Source organism: Prorops nasuta, unplaced genomic scaffold, assembly GCF_024137725.1.
Source record: "Prorops nasuta isolate Cenicafe-Biocafe unplaced genomic scaffold, Cenicafe_Pnas_1.2 PNAS00008, whole genome shotgun sequence".
NCBI classification, from domain to species: domain Eukaryota; kingdom Metazoa; phylum Arthropoda; class Insecta; order Hymenoptera; family Bethylidae; genus Prorops; species Prorops nasuta.
Genome location: NW_027116805.1, coordinates 2,676,658 through 2,691,712, shown reverse-complemented (window position 1 = coordinate 2,691,712; position 15,055 = coordinate 2,676,658). Strand labels below are relative to the sequence as shown.

General features: G+C 35.2%; 1 protein-coding gene across 4 annotated transcripts; it reads left to right on the top strand.

The window, feature by feature from the left end:
* Positions 1-11,041: 11,041 nt before the first annotated feature.
* Positions 11,042-13,951, top strand: Tbc1d22 (TBC1 domain family member 22). 4 transcript variants are annotated; one of them, XM_066730055.1, is made up of 7 exons: positions 11,042-11,051; positions 11,825-11,994; positions 12,117-12,646; positions 12,709-12,839; positions 12,910-13,414; positions 13,500-13,723; positions 13,796-13,951. In XM_066730055.1, the coding sequence occupies exons 2-7, from the start codon at positions 11,915-11,917 to the stop codon at positions 13,934-13,936; spliced, it is 1,611 nt and encodes a 536-aa protein (XP_066586152.1). In that variant the 5' UTR covers positions 11,042-11,051; positions 11,825-11,914; the 3' UTR covers positions 13,937-13,951. The 4 variants fall into 4 exon arrangements, with proteins under 4 accessions (XP_066586152.1, XP_066586149.1, XP_066586150.1 ...); XM_066730052.1 differs by lacking the exon at positions 11,042-11,051 and adding an exon at positions 11,312-11,451; XM_066730053.1 differs by lacking the exon at positions 11,042-11,051 and adding an exon at positions 11,464-11,714.
* The last annotated feature ends 1,104 nt before the right edge of the window (positions 13,952-15,055 follow it).

Below are 15,055 nucleotides of genomic sequence, written 5' to 3'. Positions count from 1 at the left end.
GATATATAATTACGACCTTTTGCTTGCTCCAGTTAGAGATTGATCAATCCTTGCCAATTATCCATCTTGTCAGTTGCAACTTAATAGATCGTAATCCTTGAAGAACTTAACGGGAGAGAGCAGCTCATTGACTTTACAATCTGGCAGAGTCTTTGAATTTACTTCTTGCGATAAAGGTGCTATAAGGTGAATAAGCCAGTGGTCAGGATCGCTGACCGGAAGGAAAAAGAAGCGCTGGAGTGCTATTCAATATGTTCCATTGAACTCGAGCACTTTCTTAAATTAGTTACCAGGTAGCTATGCCCTTACTTCTGCCCGTCCTATTCGATTGTCGGGAGCCATTTGTTACAGTACTCCTACAGGTCGAAATAGCCAGAAGTATAACAATTATTTATTAATAATATTTGTCTAGGTCAGCAGCAAGGGACGATCCAATGGATTTTCTCCATTAATGGATAATGCTATAAATGTACTTCTGGCAGCCTGAGAAAATCCTCGGTAACAAAAAATCAGTACTTTTATACTTCTTCTTTAATTGTTTTACAGTATCGAATGAAATTGATATAACGATGAAGCAATTATATATGGCAGCATTTTTCAATAATGTACAACCTGTTGAAAAAGATTTCAATTACAGCAAAAATGATTCTGCGCTTTAAATTGTACCGCACACGCTGAGGGAAGGCGATATATTTATTATTAGTTAAGCAATCTGCGCATATTTTAATTACCGTGTATCGATTTTCTTTTTGTATCAAGTTTTTACAACAAGAACACGTACCTATATTGGTGTTGTGATCTCAGCTGCTTTTGATCTTTACCGACAATACCAAAAGTCGAGTCGATAGCTATTTTTCAACCTTTTCGCTTAACAAGTTTTCAATGCCTTTTATATATACTATACCCTCCAATACGGGGCTTTCCAACTTTTTGTTGCGGCCCTGTGCTAAACTCAGAGGGCTACGAAAAAACAGGTATCTTTTTACATCGCTGCAACTACTCGCGAAAAGCCGATAAAAAATGTTCTCCAACGTTTCTCACGTAGCGAAAGTATTCGCGTGCTAAAAAAAATGCTTATCTTCCGCCCATTACGATTTTCCTTCACCGAGGCGGTTGAGCGTTCGAGTGCTGGACTGTGTTAGCGGTGGATCCGGTTTTTCAGCTGATTAATTTGGATCATCGAATAGTTTGGTCGAAACACACGGAACGATGACGCCGCCAGTCATTAATTACGTCACTTTCGCGTAACATTATCGAGAGCTTATCGAAAACCCTTTCCGAATCCCACGATGCACGCGTTAACCACACCTAACTTTCCACAGAGCGTTATGGATAATTTTCGGTCATTAATCACGACGTCATCGAGTCCTTGTTAATGGCACAATGGGAAATCCAAATCCTTTTTCGATCTGTACCGCGTGCGTGCGGAGTGCGGGCGCGGTATAGAAACACCGGCATCGACCTCGTCCAACACGTAATCCTCGCGTGCAGTAGTATAGCTCAGCCTTCGATCGGACACTGCGAATGATTTCACAGTTGTCATCCGGTCGATTTGGAACGATTCGGTAGGATATTTGTGCAGGCGGAATATAGCTATATAGGTGAGGCCATAAATCACGGCTCATGAGGCACTGTGCGGCAACACGATTTATCCTCTCTAGCCTCTCGTGACAAGAGGGGAAGAAAATGGCAACAAGCGGTGGGGAGCAGGGGTGCCGGAGATAAAGAGAGGGGAGGCAGAAAATAGATAGAGAGTAATTTCATTTCAAGCTGTTCGGCTATCCGGTCCAGGGTGCAAAATAGATATGTTTCGTGCTACAACACAATTCGGATCCCTGCTTAATTGCAACTAATTCAATTATCCGCGTAAATATTCGGCCACGGATTGCTGGGTGCCGATATCGTTCCCATACCTATATATATATATATATATGTATAGCGCTTGATTTCTCGCTTTAAAGTTGGACGAATTCGCATCGAAACGCAACACTCCAACAGATAAACTGGGAAATTCGATTCCGAACACCGCAAAGTTCGCGCAAACGACTCCTCGTGGCTAGCAGGGGCCGTTGGGATTCTCCAACCGGTGATCGATATGTGTGTCCGAGCCAGGTGGACCCGATCCCATCCATGGAGAGAATCGGGCAAACTCAAAGGTTTGCATTAATTAGTATCTCCAAGCGTTTGTATGTACTCGACGAATCCGAACAAGCTGTGCACATTCGAACCGTGCTGGGGATACTTCAGCTAAATACGAAATTCGATCTCTTTCTAGAAATTTTCAGTCAACTCAGATTTCAACTGTTAATCAATTGTATTTCTCATTCTGGTCGCTTGTGCGAAGGTAAACATTTTTTTTTAGCTATCAATCATGAAGGTTTATTCTATGATGTGAGTTAATTTACAGCTGTAAAAAATAGAGATCATTATACCCTGCAAATATTTAAAAATAATTTCAAAAGTATCATTTTCAAACGGTTGAAATTCTAAAAGAATATCGTGTATTTATGTCGGGGTAGCGGTTATAAAAAGGATTCAACGTTTTATAAAGTTACTCGTTAAAATAAGTTAGAGGATATATCAGGGATATTAATATTTTCAAGAGAATCAGAAATTAAATGGCTCATCAATGGATGAAATGGTATATATATATATATATATATTATCTAATTATATGTTTAAAAAATGTAAATATATAATTTATCAGTGAAGCGATGGGTACTGTCGGAATAAAAATAAATTAAGGAGTACCAAGGTATTAGTATATAGTATACATCGTAATATATCCAAACGTGTTTTAAAATTAAAGGAAACGAAATAAATTATTTCACTTTTATATTTGGTAAATTATTGATTAAACCTTTGTTAGCTTTAGTATAGATTAAATAATAGATTTCTTAGCTCTAATTTGAAACGTGTCTTATGACTTTAACAGTACATTATCAGAGAGACTAGAACCGTAATATTACGTTAAAAAAGCGTCTGGTATAGCAACGTTTTTATTCAGCTGTCTATTCAAAGTTTAAATGGAACAAAAGGAATCATGGAGGAGAGTAGACAGGTCGGTGCTGGTGAGGCTGGTGAAAGCTATAAAAGGGGGCATAGTCAGCATGTGTGGTAGGTATATAGAATGCCTTTAAGTCCCGTTGAGATAGAGCACTGCGAAACAGCGATGGTCCACCGGCTTAATCTCCCGTTCTTACCTGGAAAACCCTGAACATCGATTCCCCAGACGATCACGTCCAGAGCTTTTTTCACCATCGTGATTTCTCGCTGACCTAGTCGGCCACAAATCGCCTTAAATTATGGATCAACGTGTTCAAACGTGTTTCGTAGACCCAGCACAGGCCAGAGAAATGACTAATACTCTTTGCGACTAAATGTGATAGATAAACACGCTGATCCTGTTTACATCGCAAGCTTATTCCAGCTCAGCTGTAATCCGAAAAGCACTTGATCAATCAGTAGAGGGGCTTGGTAGTGCAAATTTTAAAACAGATTGCCCTCGGGTCGAATTATGCTGTAGTCTGAAATCATGCCTTGTAAACTATACTAACTAATAATCTTTTCGTCGATAACCGCACAGCAATATAAGTGTACACAACACTTGTACCTAAATCTTAAATATCACGGAATGAATGCTTGGATATGCAAAACGAGTCTATTTGGACGTAATTCAAATTAACTAATTAAACATAAATTCTTCTTATGTTGTGATAAAAATATATATATATATGTATATATTTGACGAGGGAACATTATTCAACTCAACAAATTCGTTTAGTATGCATAGAAATATTAAAAATGTAAACTTCATTGTTTGCGCGTTTTTTCCCAATGATCATTACTAAACGCAAGTGGAGTAGGTTTAGCTTTTTAAGCACATTAACTATATTGTCTGTTATTTGCAATAATGCCCAAAAGAAATACCATTTTTGAATCATGAAAACATTGCACGAAGCGGTATATAAGTAGTCTCGACATTTTAAATATTTAGGTCTTTGGAAATGGAAATTTCTGAGCTTTAAAGTTCGTTTTGAAGAAGCTTATGACAAGTACTTGCCCATCTAAAGTAAGATACTCCTTGGAATATTAAACAATTTTTAATATTTCTTCTACTCGAAACTTTGGAAGTTCCGAATATGACATGTGAATTTATTGCCAGCTTTCATTTCATATTTTTATGTTGGTTGGAATGCTTTCTACTATCTTGACACATAATATAAAACATATATACATGAATGTAGCAACGTGCCGTTGTCCTATGCTCTACGTGGTGTCTACAATCAGCATGGAAATACTTGCTGTATCTGTATGTATAAAGCATTTAAGAAACTGTATTTATGCGTTATACGGAGCTGTGATTTAAGATGCTGCAAAAGAGCTTGATCAAATCACAGAGAAAATCAAGAAAAATCTGGACAGCCGGGCAAGGAATTATGAGAGCAAACAAGAGCGAATAAAACAGTAAATATTGCAATAGTTGCGTAAACAAGAGATAAAATTTCCAGACAAAACATTAGCGGAGAATTTTACACTTTACTGCTTCTTTCGCACTCAGGGTATATACCTATATTCATTTGTATTCCACGCTTGAACAGTTGCACAGAAAGTTAATAGTAACTACCGCACGTGCCTCTAGTGAAGCACTCAAGAACAATAAACCACATTCCACGTGGTCTACACATTGTCTCAAATATTTGATGGCGGTAACCTACTAATTGCACTTTGTACGCGAATTCTGTGAGAAGTAAGTGATTAGCCATTTCAGTCTAACAAAGAATAAGAACGTAGAAACTTATCCTTCCTAGTCTAATCTGAATGCTTCAATTTTGGAGCGTAAGAATTTAATTGGTAGTTTTTAAAATATACAAATTGTCATCAGATTTTTGCAAAAAACTCTCAATGATTGGAATAAAAGCTGGAACTATAAACGCGCGACTACATTTAATGTAAAATTTATTTTTATCCAAGAATTGTATATATCAATAATATACTTGTCATATTTCTTGTCGACATTTTAATTGATAAACTCGTTTCGAAAAACTGAACGATATGGCGTTTCATGCCAGCAATGGGTAGAAAAGTGGAAGGTTTTTCTAAAAAAAAAACGCAAACCGTATAGCGTTGTTGCGGCATCCTAGCGTAAAACTTGGCGTATATCAACGGATTAAGGTGTGTCTTCGGGAAAGAAAAGGAAAAGTTCTCAAGTCGTACTTCTGGACGATATATCCGCTCGGTCGAACTCAGGGGCGTAACTTTAAATCCAGCCGCCTCTTCCGAAATAGCACAAGCTACCACGTCAAAGGTCGTAAGCCACAACGAAACTTACAGTAACCACATAACCGATACACAAGTTTAACGATATCCTTTAACGCCTTATTCCTCTCCCAGGTTCCCGTAGGATAAAAGCAAATTTCAGATTTCTGAAGAAAAAAAGAGATTCAATCTCGTCTGATTCAACATTGCAACTCTCTGAATCTTTAAGCGCGAGGCTGAGAATATATATCGAAGCATCCCTTCAGTTATATTAGGCTTGGAACACAAATCTCTTCGTAAAATTGTTTATACTTCTTTTTTATAACCAGTGAAGCAAGCTTATTTTACCTACTGATTCTACAGAAGTGGATTGCAGTAGTAAGTACGTCCATTTCCTCTGAATGGTGGATTAAAGGCTGCATTTTTTCAAAGCTAATTGCATTGCTCTCGAAAAGTTTATCCTCTATTCTAAAAGTTTAACTCGCTAAAAATTACGACTCTAGAGCACCCTCTTAATCGTAAAGATAACAAGAACACGAAATTTTTAAATCACGTTTCACTTTTTTCGTGATAACTGACACTGGGAAATCAAAACATGACATGCTGATATTAAATAATATATAACAATTTGATATTTGATTTATCTCATAAAAGTGTCGTATCTATATCCACATTCGAATATGCTGCATGGTATGATTTATCAGTTAAATAAATAATATAGAATACGAAGTATAAAGAATTATTCAACAAAAATTTGTGTCCTCGTTCAACGTAGAATATAATATTTCTTTCATCAATGTTTTTGACCAAGCTAAGTAATTCTCACAAGTTTGTACGCATAAAGGAAGATTTCTACCGCATAATTAATGGTTTAAAAGCCGTCTTGGCTGTCTGTTACATACATGACGCAACGAAACTGGGACACAAAGTTGATCATCCAATTAAATCATACGTTATATGAAACATGGGTAATGAAGTATCAAGAGATTTGCCGAAATCTCGCGCCTTATAGTTAAACGATAAGCTGTTATAGATTTCATGATAGTACTGGGCGTCATCCTATATAGGAAAGCATAAATCTAGTATATCCCTATACTATCGGGACTTTGTTCGAAAATCCATATTCTTAACATTTATGATTTAAAAGCTAATATCGCCAATACTAAACTGCTGTTTAACTTTTGAAAGAAGGATGAAAGAATAAAGGTACACATACTTGGTACTTTCTTGAAAGAATAAAGAACTATTATTATTATAGCTAACGAAATTTGATTGCAGTTCGAAAGGATAACTTTTGAACATTTCCTATACACACGTATATATGTATAGGATAAGAAGAAAAGCGAGCAATATAGCTAAATATCGTTTAAATCGTAGAAAAAGGATGGAAATCATGGAAAGTCGATCGTAGGATGGTAGAGAGGCCGGGATACTCTGTCTCACTCTTTTTATCCCATCGAGTTCCATCTCGGATTCACAGCTGAGCCGTCCGTGCAGTATTCCGGCCGCGCATTACCAAAGTTTTCAGCGGATCGAGGCCAGGTCAAACTCAACAAGGAACCGAATAGGAATCTTTGAATTTTCTTCCATGTCTAAAGATTTAAGTAGGAGAAAGAAATCTTTCGGCTATCTTTTTCCATCGATAAGCCCCGCTACTTCTGACACTGCTTAGGAAATATGGCCTCGTAGTGTGGTCCGATGAACGGATAGTATTGTTAAGCACTGCTAGCTTGCTCGCTTTTTATAGCCAAGCCAAGAATAAATAGAAGGGAATAAAACGTAATCCGTGCCCATAAAGATCAGTGCAGTAAATTGATAAAAAATGTCCCTTCCAGAAAACCTAGTGTAGAGTAAATAGTTTTATATAGCCTCGGATGTTTTCTCGCTTCTTCCTTTTCTTCGCTCGTCATTAACACGCGAAAAAGTCCAAAGTGAAACAACTTTCACAGAGATAACCCGATCCTAGCCTTTTTTACACGTGTCGCCATTGAATCTATATTCCGCGTGTGTATAACCTATCGCTTCGGCGAACTTCCATAAGGACGAATTAGCCTTACTTTAATGCTTTTTGATGCGTTCGAGTGATTCCGAAATTGGAATTATACCTAACTAAACTGGTGAATCTATGCCAAAGCTGCCATGGAGAATCTAATAAACGCGCGCGCGCTTGAAATTTAACGTGTTTGGCACTCTGGCGCAACGCGAATAATAGCCTAAACAAACGCGTTAAAATTGTACTCGAACTCTTAATGCATACATATATATATATATATATATTGCATGTGCAGTTTCATCCGATCGATGTTCGGGCCAGACTTAAACCTGCTCGCCTTTTTATTTTCAGCGTCATCTGTATTTTCTCCTTGGCCTTTCCTCCCGCTGCTATACACTATCGCCTCTTACCCCGGCAGCCACAATACTCTGCTCTTATCAGGACGCTAGTATCGCAAAACTTACGAGATCCAACATTCGCCTAAAATCTACATATCTATATTTTCCACCCAACGCTCTTATTTACCGACACGTACGCTTACAAACTCCAATCACTTAACTCTTGCGCTCTGCATAAGTTTCCTGTAAGAAACACCAGGTTTTTTATGCTTTTTCTTACGCCACCGCAAAGTTTTCTCGTCGAGAAAATGATCGAACCAATGCAAAAGCGTTCAGAGATATCTAGGTTAATTCCTAGATCTAACAATAGCGCTGCTTGAAGCAACATCCATTAGAGAAGACATCATCAGGGGAACACGCTAGATTTAGAGTCCAAAAAAGGCAACGTTCAACCGACGCAGAATCTCCAAACAGAAGTTTCGCTCCTCGCGTGCATGATTGTCGACCGAAATGTTCCTTGCTATTTTTTCACCCCTTGCAGGATAACGTAATTTTTAAGATATTCGATAAGGGAGTTGCTGATGGTGCAACTGGAGTAAACGACACTTTTATTGACTCTCCTTGTCTCACTTAATTTGACCGATCGTACGTTTATTAACCTTCGACAAAATATAGTAAAAAATAAATGGGATATTCTTTGTAAATTTGTTACTCGAAAAAAGTCAATGCTACAAGTAGGTTCAAAGGTTGAATTTTTATTAAAGTAATTTTTAAAAGATCAACAACAAAATCTAGTACGGGTGCACGCGGTTGATGCTGATGTCCAATGATATCTGGAATAATTTTCTTTCGGACAAATATCATCGTATCTATACCCGTGTGAATACCTATATATATATATGTTCTCACATGTAAAGCAAACTTTTGTTATTCACGTGTATCCGTCAAGTATTAGCATCTCTTCATCAGCTGCATCGAACTTTAAACCAGAAAAACTTGTATAATTAACTATTTAAATTGTTAGCATCGCCAACGAAAACGCTTTGATGTTTCTCGGAAAGTTCATTGCACGCCAGGATATCATCAGGAGTTAGTTGCCCTAGTAACTCATTAGTGACTTTCCGAGAGGATCTGATAAATTCTGAATTTCACAACGCGCCAGATGTAATTTATCCTTACCTTTCGAGATAACACAAGAACTTGGTCCGAAGGATGTGTCAACACTCGTGGTTTAGGTTTTTGCCAACGTCATAACTTTTATACGTCATGGCATTGGTAAAGCTAGGTACTGCTGGATGGGAAAAAAAACTGAAACCATTTCGAGCTCTTCTCTACGTACTATCTTCCTCGATAGATAAGCAGTATACAACATTTTTTAAAAGGTCCTAACATCTAGTCCCCATCATATTTCTGCAATAAATTCAAGGTAAATTACATTGAAATACAAACCAAGCTGTATATACTGAAGCACACACTCCCACCTGCTATATATAGCTTGTATTTTCCAGAAACGTTTTTTCGGACGATTGATTCTTCATCGTATCTTTTAAATTAGATGTATATGAAAAAGTCTCTATTAATTAACGGTGCAAAGGAAGGTATAAAAGCCAGTTAGATTACAAAATGAAATTTGAAGAGCTAAATGTTACCATCTCATAGAAGCCGTCGATCAGTCCTTGTTAATTGAGAGAACGTCAGATTTCATAGGTTTAGAGACACGATGTAGCGAAGCCAGCCGCGTAAAATCAATATGCAATTCACGAATGCTAGCTCGTAGACCCAAATACAAATGCATCTGCTTCGCTCCTTGCGTCCCTCACTTCGCACTCCTCCCTGCCGGCTCCAACACTCCACTCTACCCCGCCTCCGAGTCTGCTTTTTTTCGCGAATATTGGATTTGAAGCAGGAATGGCCAATGTGATCCGATTTATTCCTTTCGTGGCGCTTTCTCGATTAGCTATGTGTGTATGTTGTATAAGCCGACCCGATTTGAATCCCCACCGCGAAAATCGCAAATTATACCATAAGCCATTCGATATTGATACATTAGATCGCCACTCTTACGCCACTAAAGCCTGTAACGCTTATCCTGGAATATGTTTCCATTATATTAAAATATAGCCAAGGGATCAAAATATCAAAACGGAATCGTTTGCTATTATTCTTGTACGACGGAAAAACGAATTAACCATTTGCACAGTTCTTCGTTCTCTGTCTCAGGTTCATTTGTTGTCGTAAACATATGCTATATAAATATATATTTAGTATTACAAACTCTTTAACAAGATAACTATGACGGAGGCTGATGACTCAACAACCCTTCGATTAAGGGTAGTTTCGAGTTTATATCTTAAATCTAATAATAAATAATTTTTTTCTGCGACTAGATGGTCTTAGTGATGCCTGGTCAATATATGAAACTTAACACAAAGGAATTTTTAATCATTTTAATAATATTAGGTATACTGCGCCAAAAAGCAAATGTTTTATATCAGATAGAATAACAGTCTGCTAGATATTTTTATTTTCAATATTCAACTTTAAAATCATAAAGAAAATACTTCATTGACCAATCGTGTCAAATCTGAGGTTTGCTAACACAGAGTCATGAGAGCTCATGGCGAAATAGAAATCCCTGCAAAATGCCTGTGAATCGTTATTTTTGTTAGCCTCTTTATTTTTCAGTCTGAATAGAACGTGCATTCTGGTCAGGGCGATTATTTGCTCGGATTATTCGCAGAGCTCGTCGATATGTGTTCTCTGTTCATTGTTCGGAGTAAAACGCTCTAGTCTAGACACAACTTTAGGTTTAACTACTACACTCTGGGATATGGGCTATCGACTATCATGGCTAGCAACATAATCTATTTGATAACAAAATGATAGTAGTAGACCGCTTAATTGTTTTTTTAAACTTTTAAATAATAAAATATTATAGAGCACTGAGCCCAATTGGTTACAGTAAAGTTTTAAAATAACCGCCTTATCACATGAAACTTATTTTTAAAAAATTAGCAATTAATTATCCTCTTTAAAACGTATAAATATTTTTAAACTACAAATATTTCTCCGAATTTTAAAAAATACCCTTCTATTTCAGCATTCTTTCCATTTCTTTCAGTGTGAAATTTTAAATATAATCAATATCTATATTATACATTTATAAGAGAGGATAAGATAATACTTCTCTCTCTCTCTCTCTTTTTAAATCTATACATTTACGATTAAATTCTTCCAAATATATTGAAGCCAATTACTACATGTTTACCGTTATATGGCAATAAAAATGAAATTTATAATTACATATTATATGTATACTTTAGATGACCTAATGGTAAGGCTTCATCGTTTACCTTATGCCGGTAAGAAACTATCTGCTATAGTTATATTTAAAATAGGTAAAAACGGCAAAAAAAACCGTATTCTTGCAAAAACGTGAGACGTGTTTCCAGACAATATCGGTATCTTTATTGTTCTAAATTCTTTTTCATTATCTATATGTATAACTAATACTATATTTTCCATATTTGTTTTTATTATATCAATAACAATAATAAATATTATTATTATATAAATAGCTAATATTCAAATGCAAGTGCAATCATTTGCATTGTGTGCCTAAACTTAAAATTTGTGCTAGAAGGCTGTTATTATTATTTTTATTAAAACTTATTATTATAGGCTGTTATTATTATCATATTGTAAAATGATATCATGATGGCGCTGATGGCAGCACTAGTACAGCAGTACGAAATTTTTATATGTACGTCAAAAAATACTGAAGCACTTTGTTAAGAAATATTATTACTGTGCAAACGAACAAATACAAAATCCTCGATAATTGTTAATTAACAATATCCGGTAATGCTTGAATTTTCATTTAAACTGATACTGAATGTTATTTTATAGCGTCGTCTGTGAAGTCTTGTAAAACCCAAATGCAATTTGTTTCTTATTAATTACATGCCGTTTGCAATGATTACTGTTGTAAATTATTATATTTTATATTTTTCAATGAATACATCAATTTCCAGATATGTACACTAAACTAAAACGAATGAATGATTAAATTTTAGAATTATTCGAAACATAACCTCAATTTAAAATGGAGAAATTGACATAAGGTTGATGAAAATATACTTGTGATTGTTTTTATATATGATATATAGTTTTTTCGCCAAATCTTTATCTCAGAATTTATACGGTGTTTAATTAATATATTTTGTTGTTTTAGAGGCTTTCCTTGAGGTAATGATTATAAAATATTATTATTGGCATCTTCTAAAAAGAAAAGTTGGTGCCAGTTAGCATATTTTTTTTTATAATGGATAATCAAGATCACAATTTACCTCATCATAATCAGCAATCTTTTTGGAAAAAAAATACCAAAGCTGTACCTGGCAGGTATGAGATTTAATGCGATTGATATTGATAGGTATTTATTAGTGTAGCTGACTAGCTATAATCCAAGCAATTGCTAAGAACAATAATAAACTATTTGACACTTTATTTCTTATTTTTTTCAGGCCAAGTCTTAAACAAGATCCAAGACAAGCAAAGATTGGTTCTACTGCAAATGTCCATGGTAGTTTGAACAGTGGAATTTCCAGTGGAAGCAGTGGAGGTTCAACATCATTTCAGGATTTCCAGGAGAGTGTAGATGATGCATGGGATTCTGGAGATGATGAATTTTGTACAGTCTCTGACATTAAAATCTCAAAAAAAGTTAGTCATTCTGCTGCACTTAGTGTAATTAATAGTCACAGATCAGGAAATACCCAACTGCAATCAAACTCCAAATCTCAAAGACCTTGGGAGATAATACCCGAAGAGAAGAAAGCGGAAGCTTTGCAACGACTTGCTGTACAGCCCTTACATCTGAGAAATGCTAATTTTTCCATATCCCAAAGTAACAACACTCAGCAAACTGGAGATGAATCTGATTCTAAATTTGGAGTATCACCTCAACATAGATCCACACATATTCCAGGCAGACCACAACCTTTAAGGCAAACTAATGCCCCAAGCAAATTTTTTGTACCTTCCAAAGAACAAGGTACTATCATTTGGAACTGAAATATAAAATTAGAATTTAAAAAACATTTTTTTAAATTTCAGATGCCGAAAGTAGAATAGACAAATTTCAATCTCTTTTAGATGCATCGGTACTGAATTTAGATGAGCTAAGACAATTGTCTTGGTCTGGTGTACCAACAAAATTACGCTCAGTTACTTGGAGATTATTGTCTGTAAGTATGATGCAATCCCAATCATATCATTTTGTCATTCTATTTTTAATGCATTATTAATCCTTCTAAGGAATATGTGCCAGCTAATATAGAGCGTAGACAATGTGTATTAGAAAGAAAACGATTGGATTATTGGAACTTAGTGACACAGTATTATGATACAGAAAGGGATGAAGGATTTCAGGATACATATCGTCAAATACACATCGATATTCCCAGAATGTCCCCACTAATTTCCTTATTCCAACAAACAACAGTGCAATTAATTTTTGAAAGAATCCTTTATATCTGGGCGATTAGACATCCAGCTTCTGGTTATGTTCAAGGTATGAATGATCTGGTGACACCATTTTTTCTGGTGTTTCTTCAAGAAGCTGTGCCTGTATCAGCATGGCAAGACATAGAAACTTATGATGTTGCCTCCTTGGCAAAGGAGCAACTAGATATTCTTGAAGCAGATAGTTTCTGGTGTCTGTCTAAATTCCTTGATGGTATCCAGGATAATTACATATTTGCTCAATTAGGAATACAGCACAAAGTTAATCAATTAAAAGAATTGATACAAAGGATTGATAGTAAGTGTACTACTTTATATGTGAATCAAACAGGCTTCCGAACTTATATCTTGCTTTATTAAACTATCTTTCATTATTCTATTAGCTCCTTTACATCAACATTTGCACCAGCATGGTGTAGACTATTTACAATTTTCTTTTCGCTGGATGAATAACCTTTTAACCCGAGAAATTCCACTCCATTGTACCATCAGATTATGGGATACATATCTTGCAGAGTCTGATCGTTTTGCTTCATTTCAACTGTACGTTTGTGCAGCTTTTCTTCTACGTTGGAGACGACACTTACTTTTACAGCCAGACTTCCAAGTAAGGCTATTCAAATTTTCATACTTAAATATTATGATCAAATTTCTATTGAAATAATATTTTTTTCAACAGGGTCTGATGTTAATGCTACAAAATCTACCAACTCAGAATTGGACAGATTCGGAAATAGGGGTCCTGGTTGCCGAGGCATACAAATTGAAATTTACATTTGCCGATGCACCCAACCATTTACAAGCACACGACTCAAGGTGACCAATTTTTTATGCGAGTGGATAATGTTTTTTCAAAGAAAATGGCCAAATAAATCTGGCAGTTTACTGTTCCTTGCCAGTTTCGACCCTTCCATTTTATTATACATATACCATGTAAAAATTCCCTTCGCTTAGTCTCCCCTTTATTCTAATAAGTTATTGTTAAGTCTCCTCTCAAAAATCGATAATTGTATCTTTCTTCTTTTTATATAAAAAAAAATGCCGCGTAAACGGCATACTCGATTTACCAAATTCAAATAATATTTACGGTAAATCGAACAAATTACTCTTTTCCTTATCGCAAAATAATATCATTGGTTATGATAGTTTACATATATAGATGGGAAATGTTTTATGTATATATACATACATATATATATATATATATATTACAGTAATCATAATTGTTATTATAACGGGTTTTCAATCTTCGATTTTTGCTTGGATACAAATTTTATTAGTAAATATTAATGAAAGTAATGATACTATTAATAAAGCGTATATACGAAGGGTCAATTGATACTTCGTTTATGTTTCTGTTTACATTGTAAATCTGACATTTTATTTCCATTTGTTATATTTATTTGCTTTTTATCATTACGTATAAGTTATGATATTTAACGCGTAGAAAATGTTTCTACAAATGTTTTATACTTCAGTAATTTGCTTAAAGTAATCAATTATAATTTGCCATGCTCGTATGCTGCCATATCACATGCAAGACGAGACAATATATAGTATTTATATACATTTAAAATCATTACAATCATATGATAAAAAGAAATTGGACTCAGCAAAAATGAAAAATTAAATTATTACTCTCCTTATGTTAGATAGATGTTAACTCTAGTAGTAATAATTTTGATAATGGACCAATTAGAATTCATATATCAAATGTTGCGTAAAAAAATAAAAATTTTATCAATTCTTTAACAATTTTTTGACACCTCGTTTATTATAGCCTTTGTAAAGAGAATTACATTGTTAAAAGTAAAATGACCTCTGCATCGACATTTTAAAAAATAAAATCTCGATCGAAGGCAAGTATAAAACTATTAGTTAATAAATTTTTATATAAGCTTATACTGTGTTGTATTAAATAAATATGTCTACTCATATG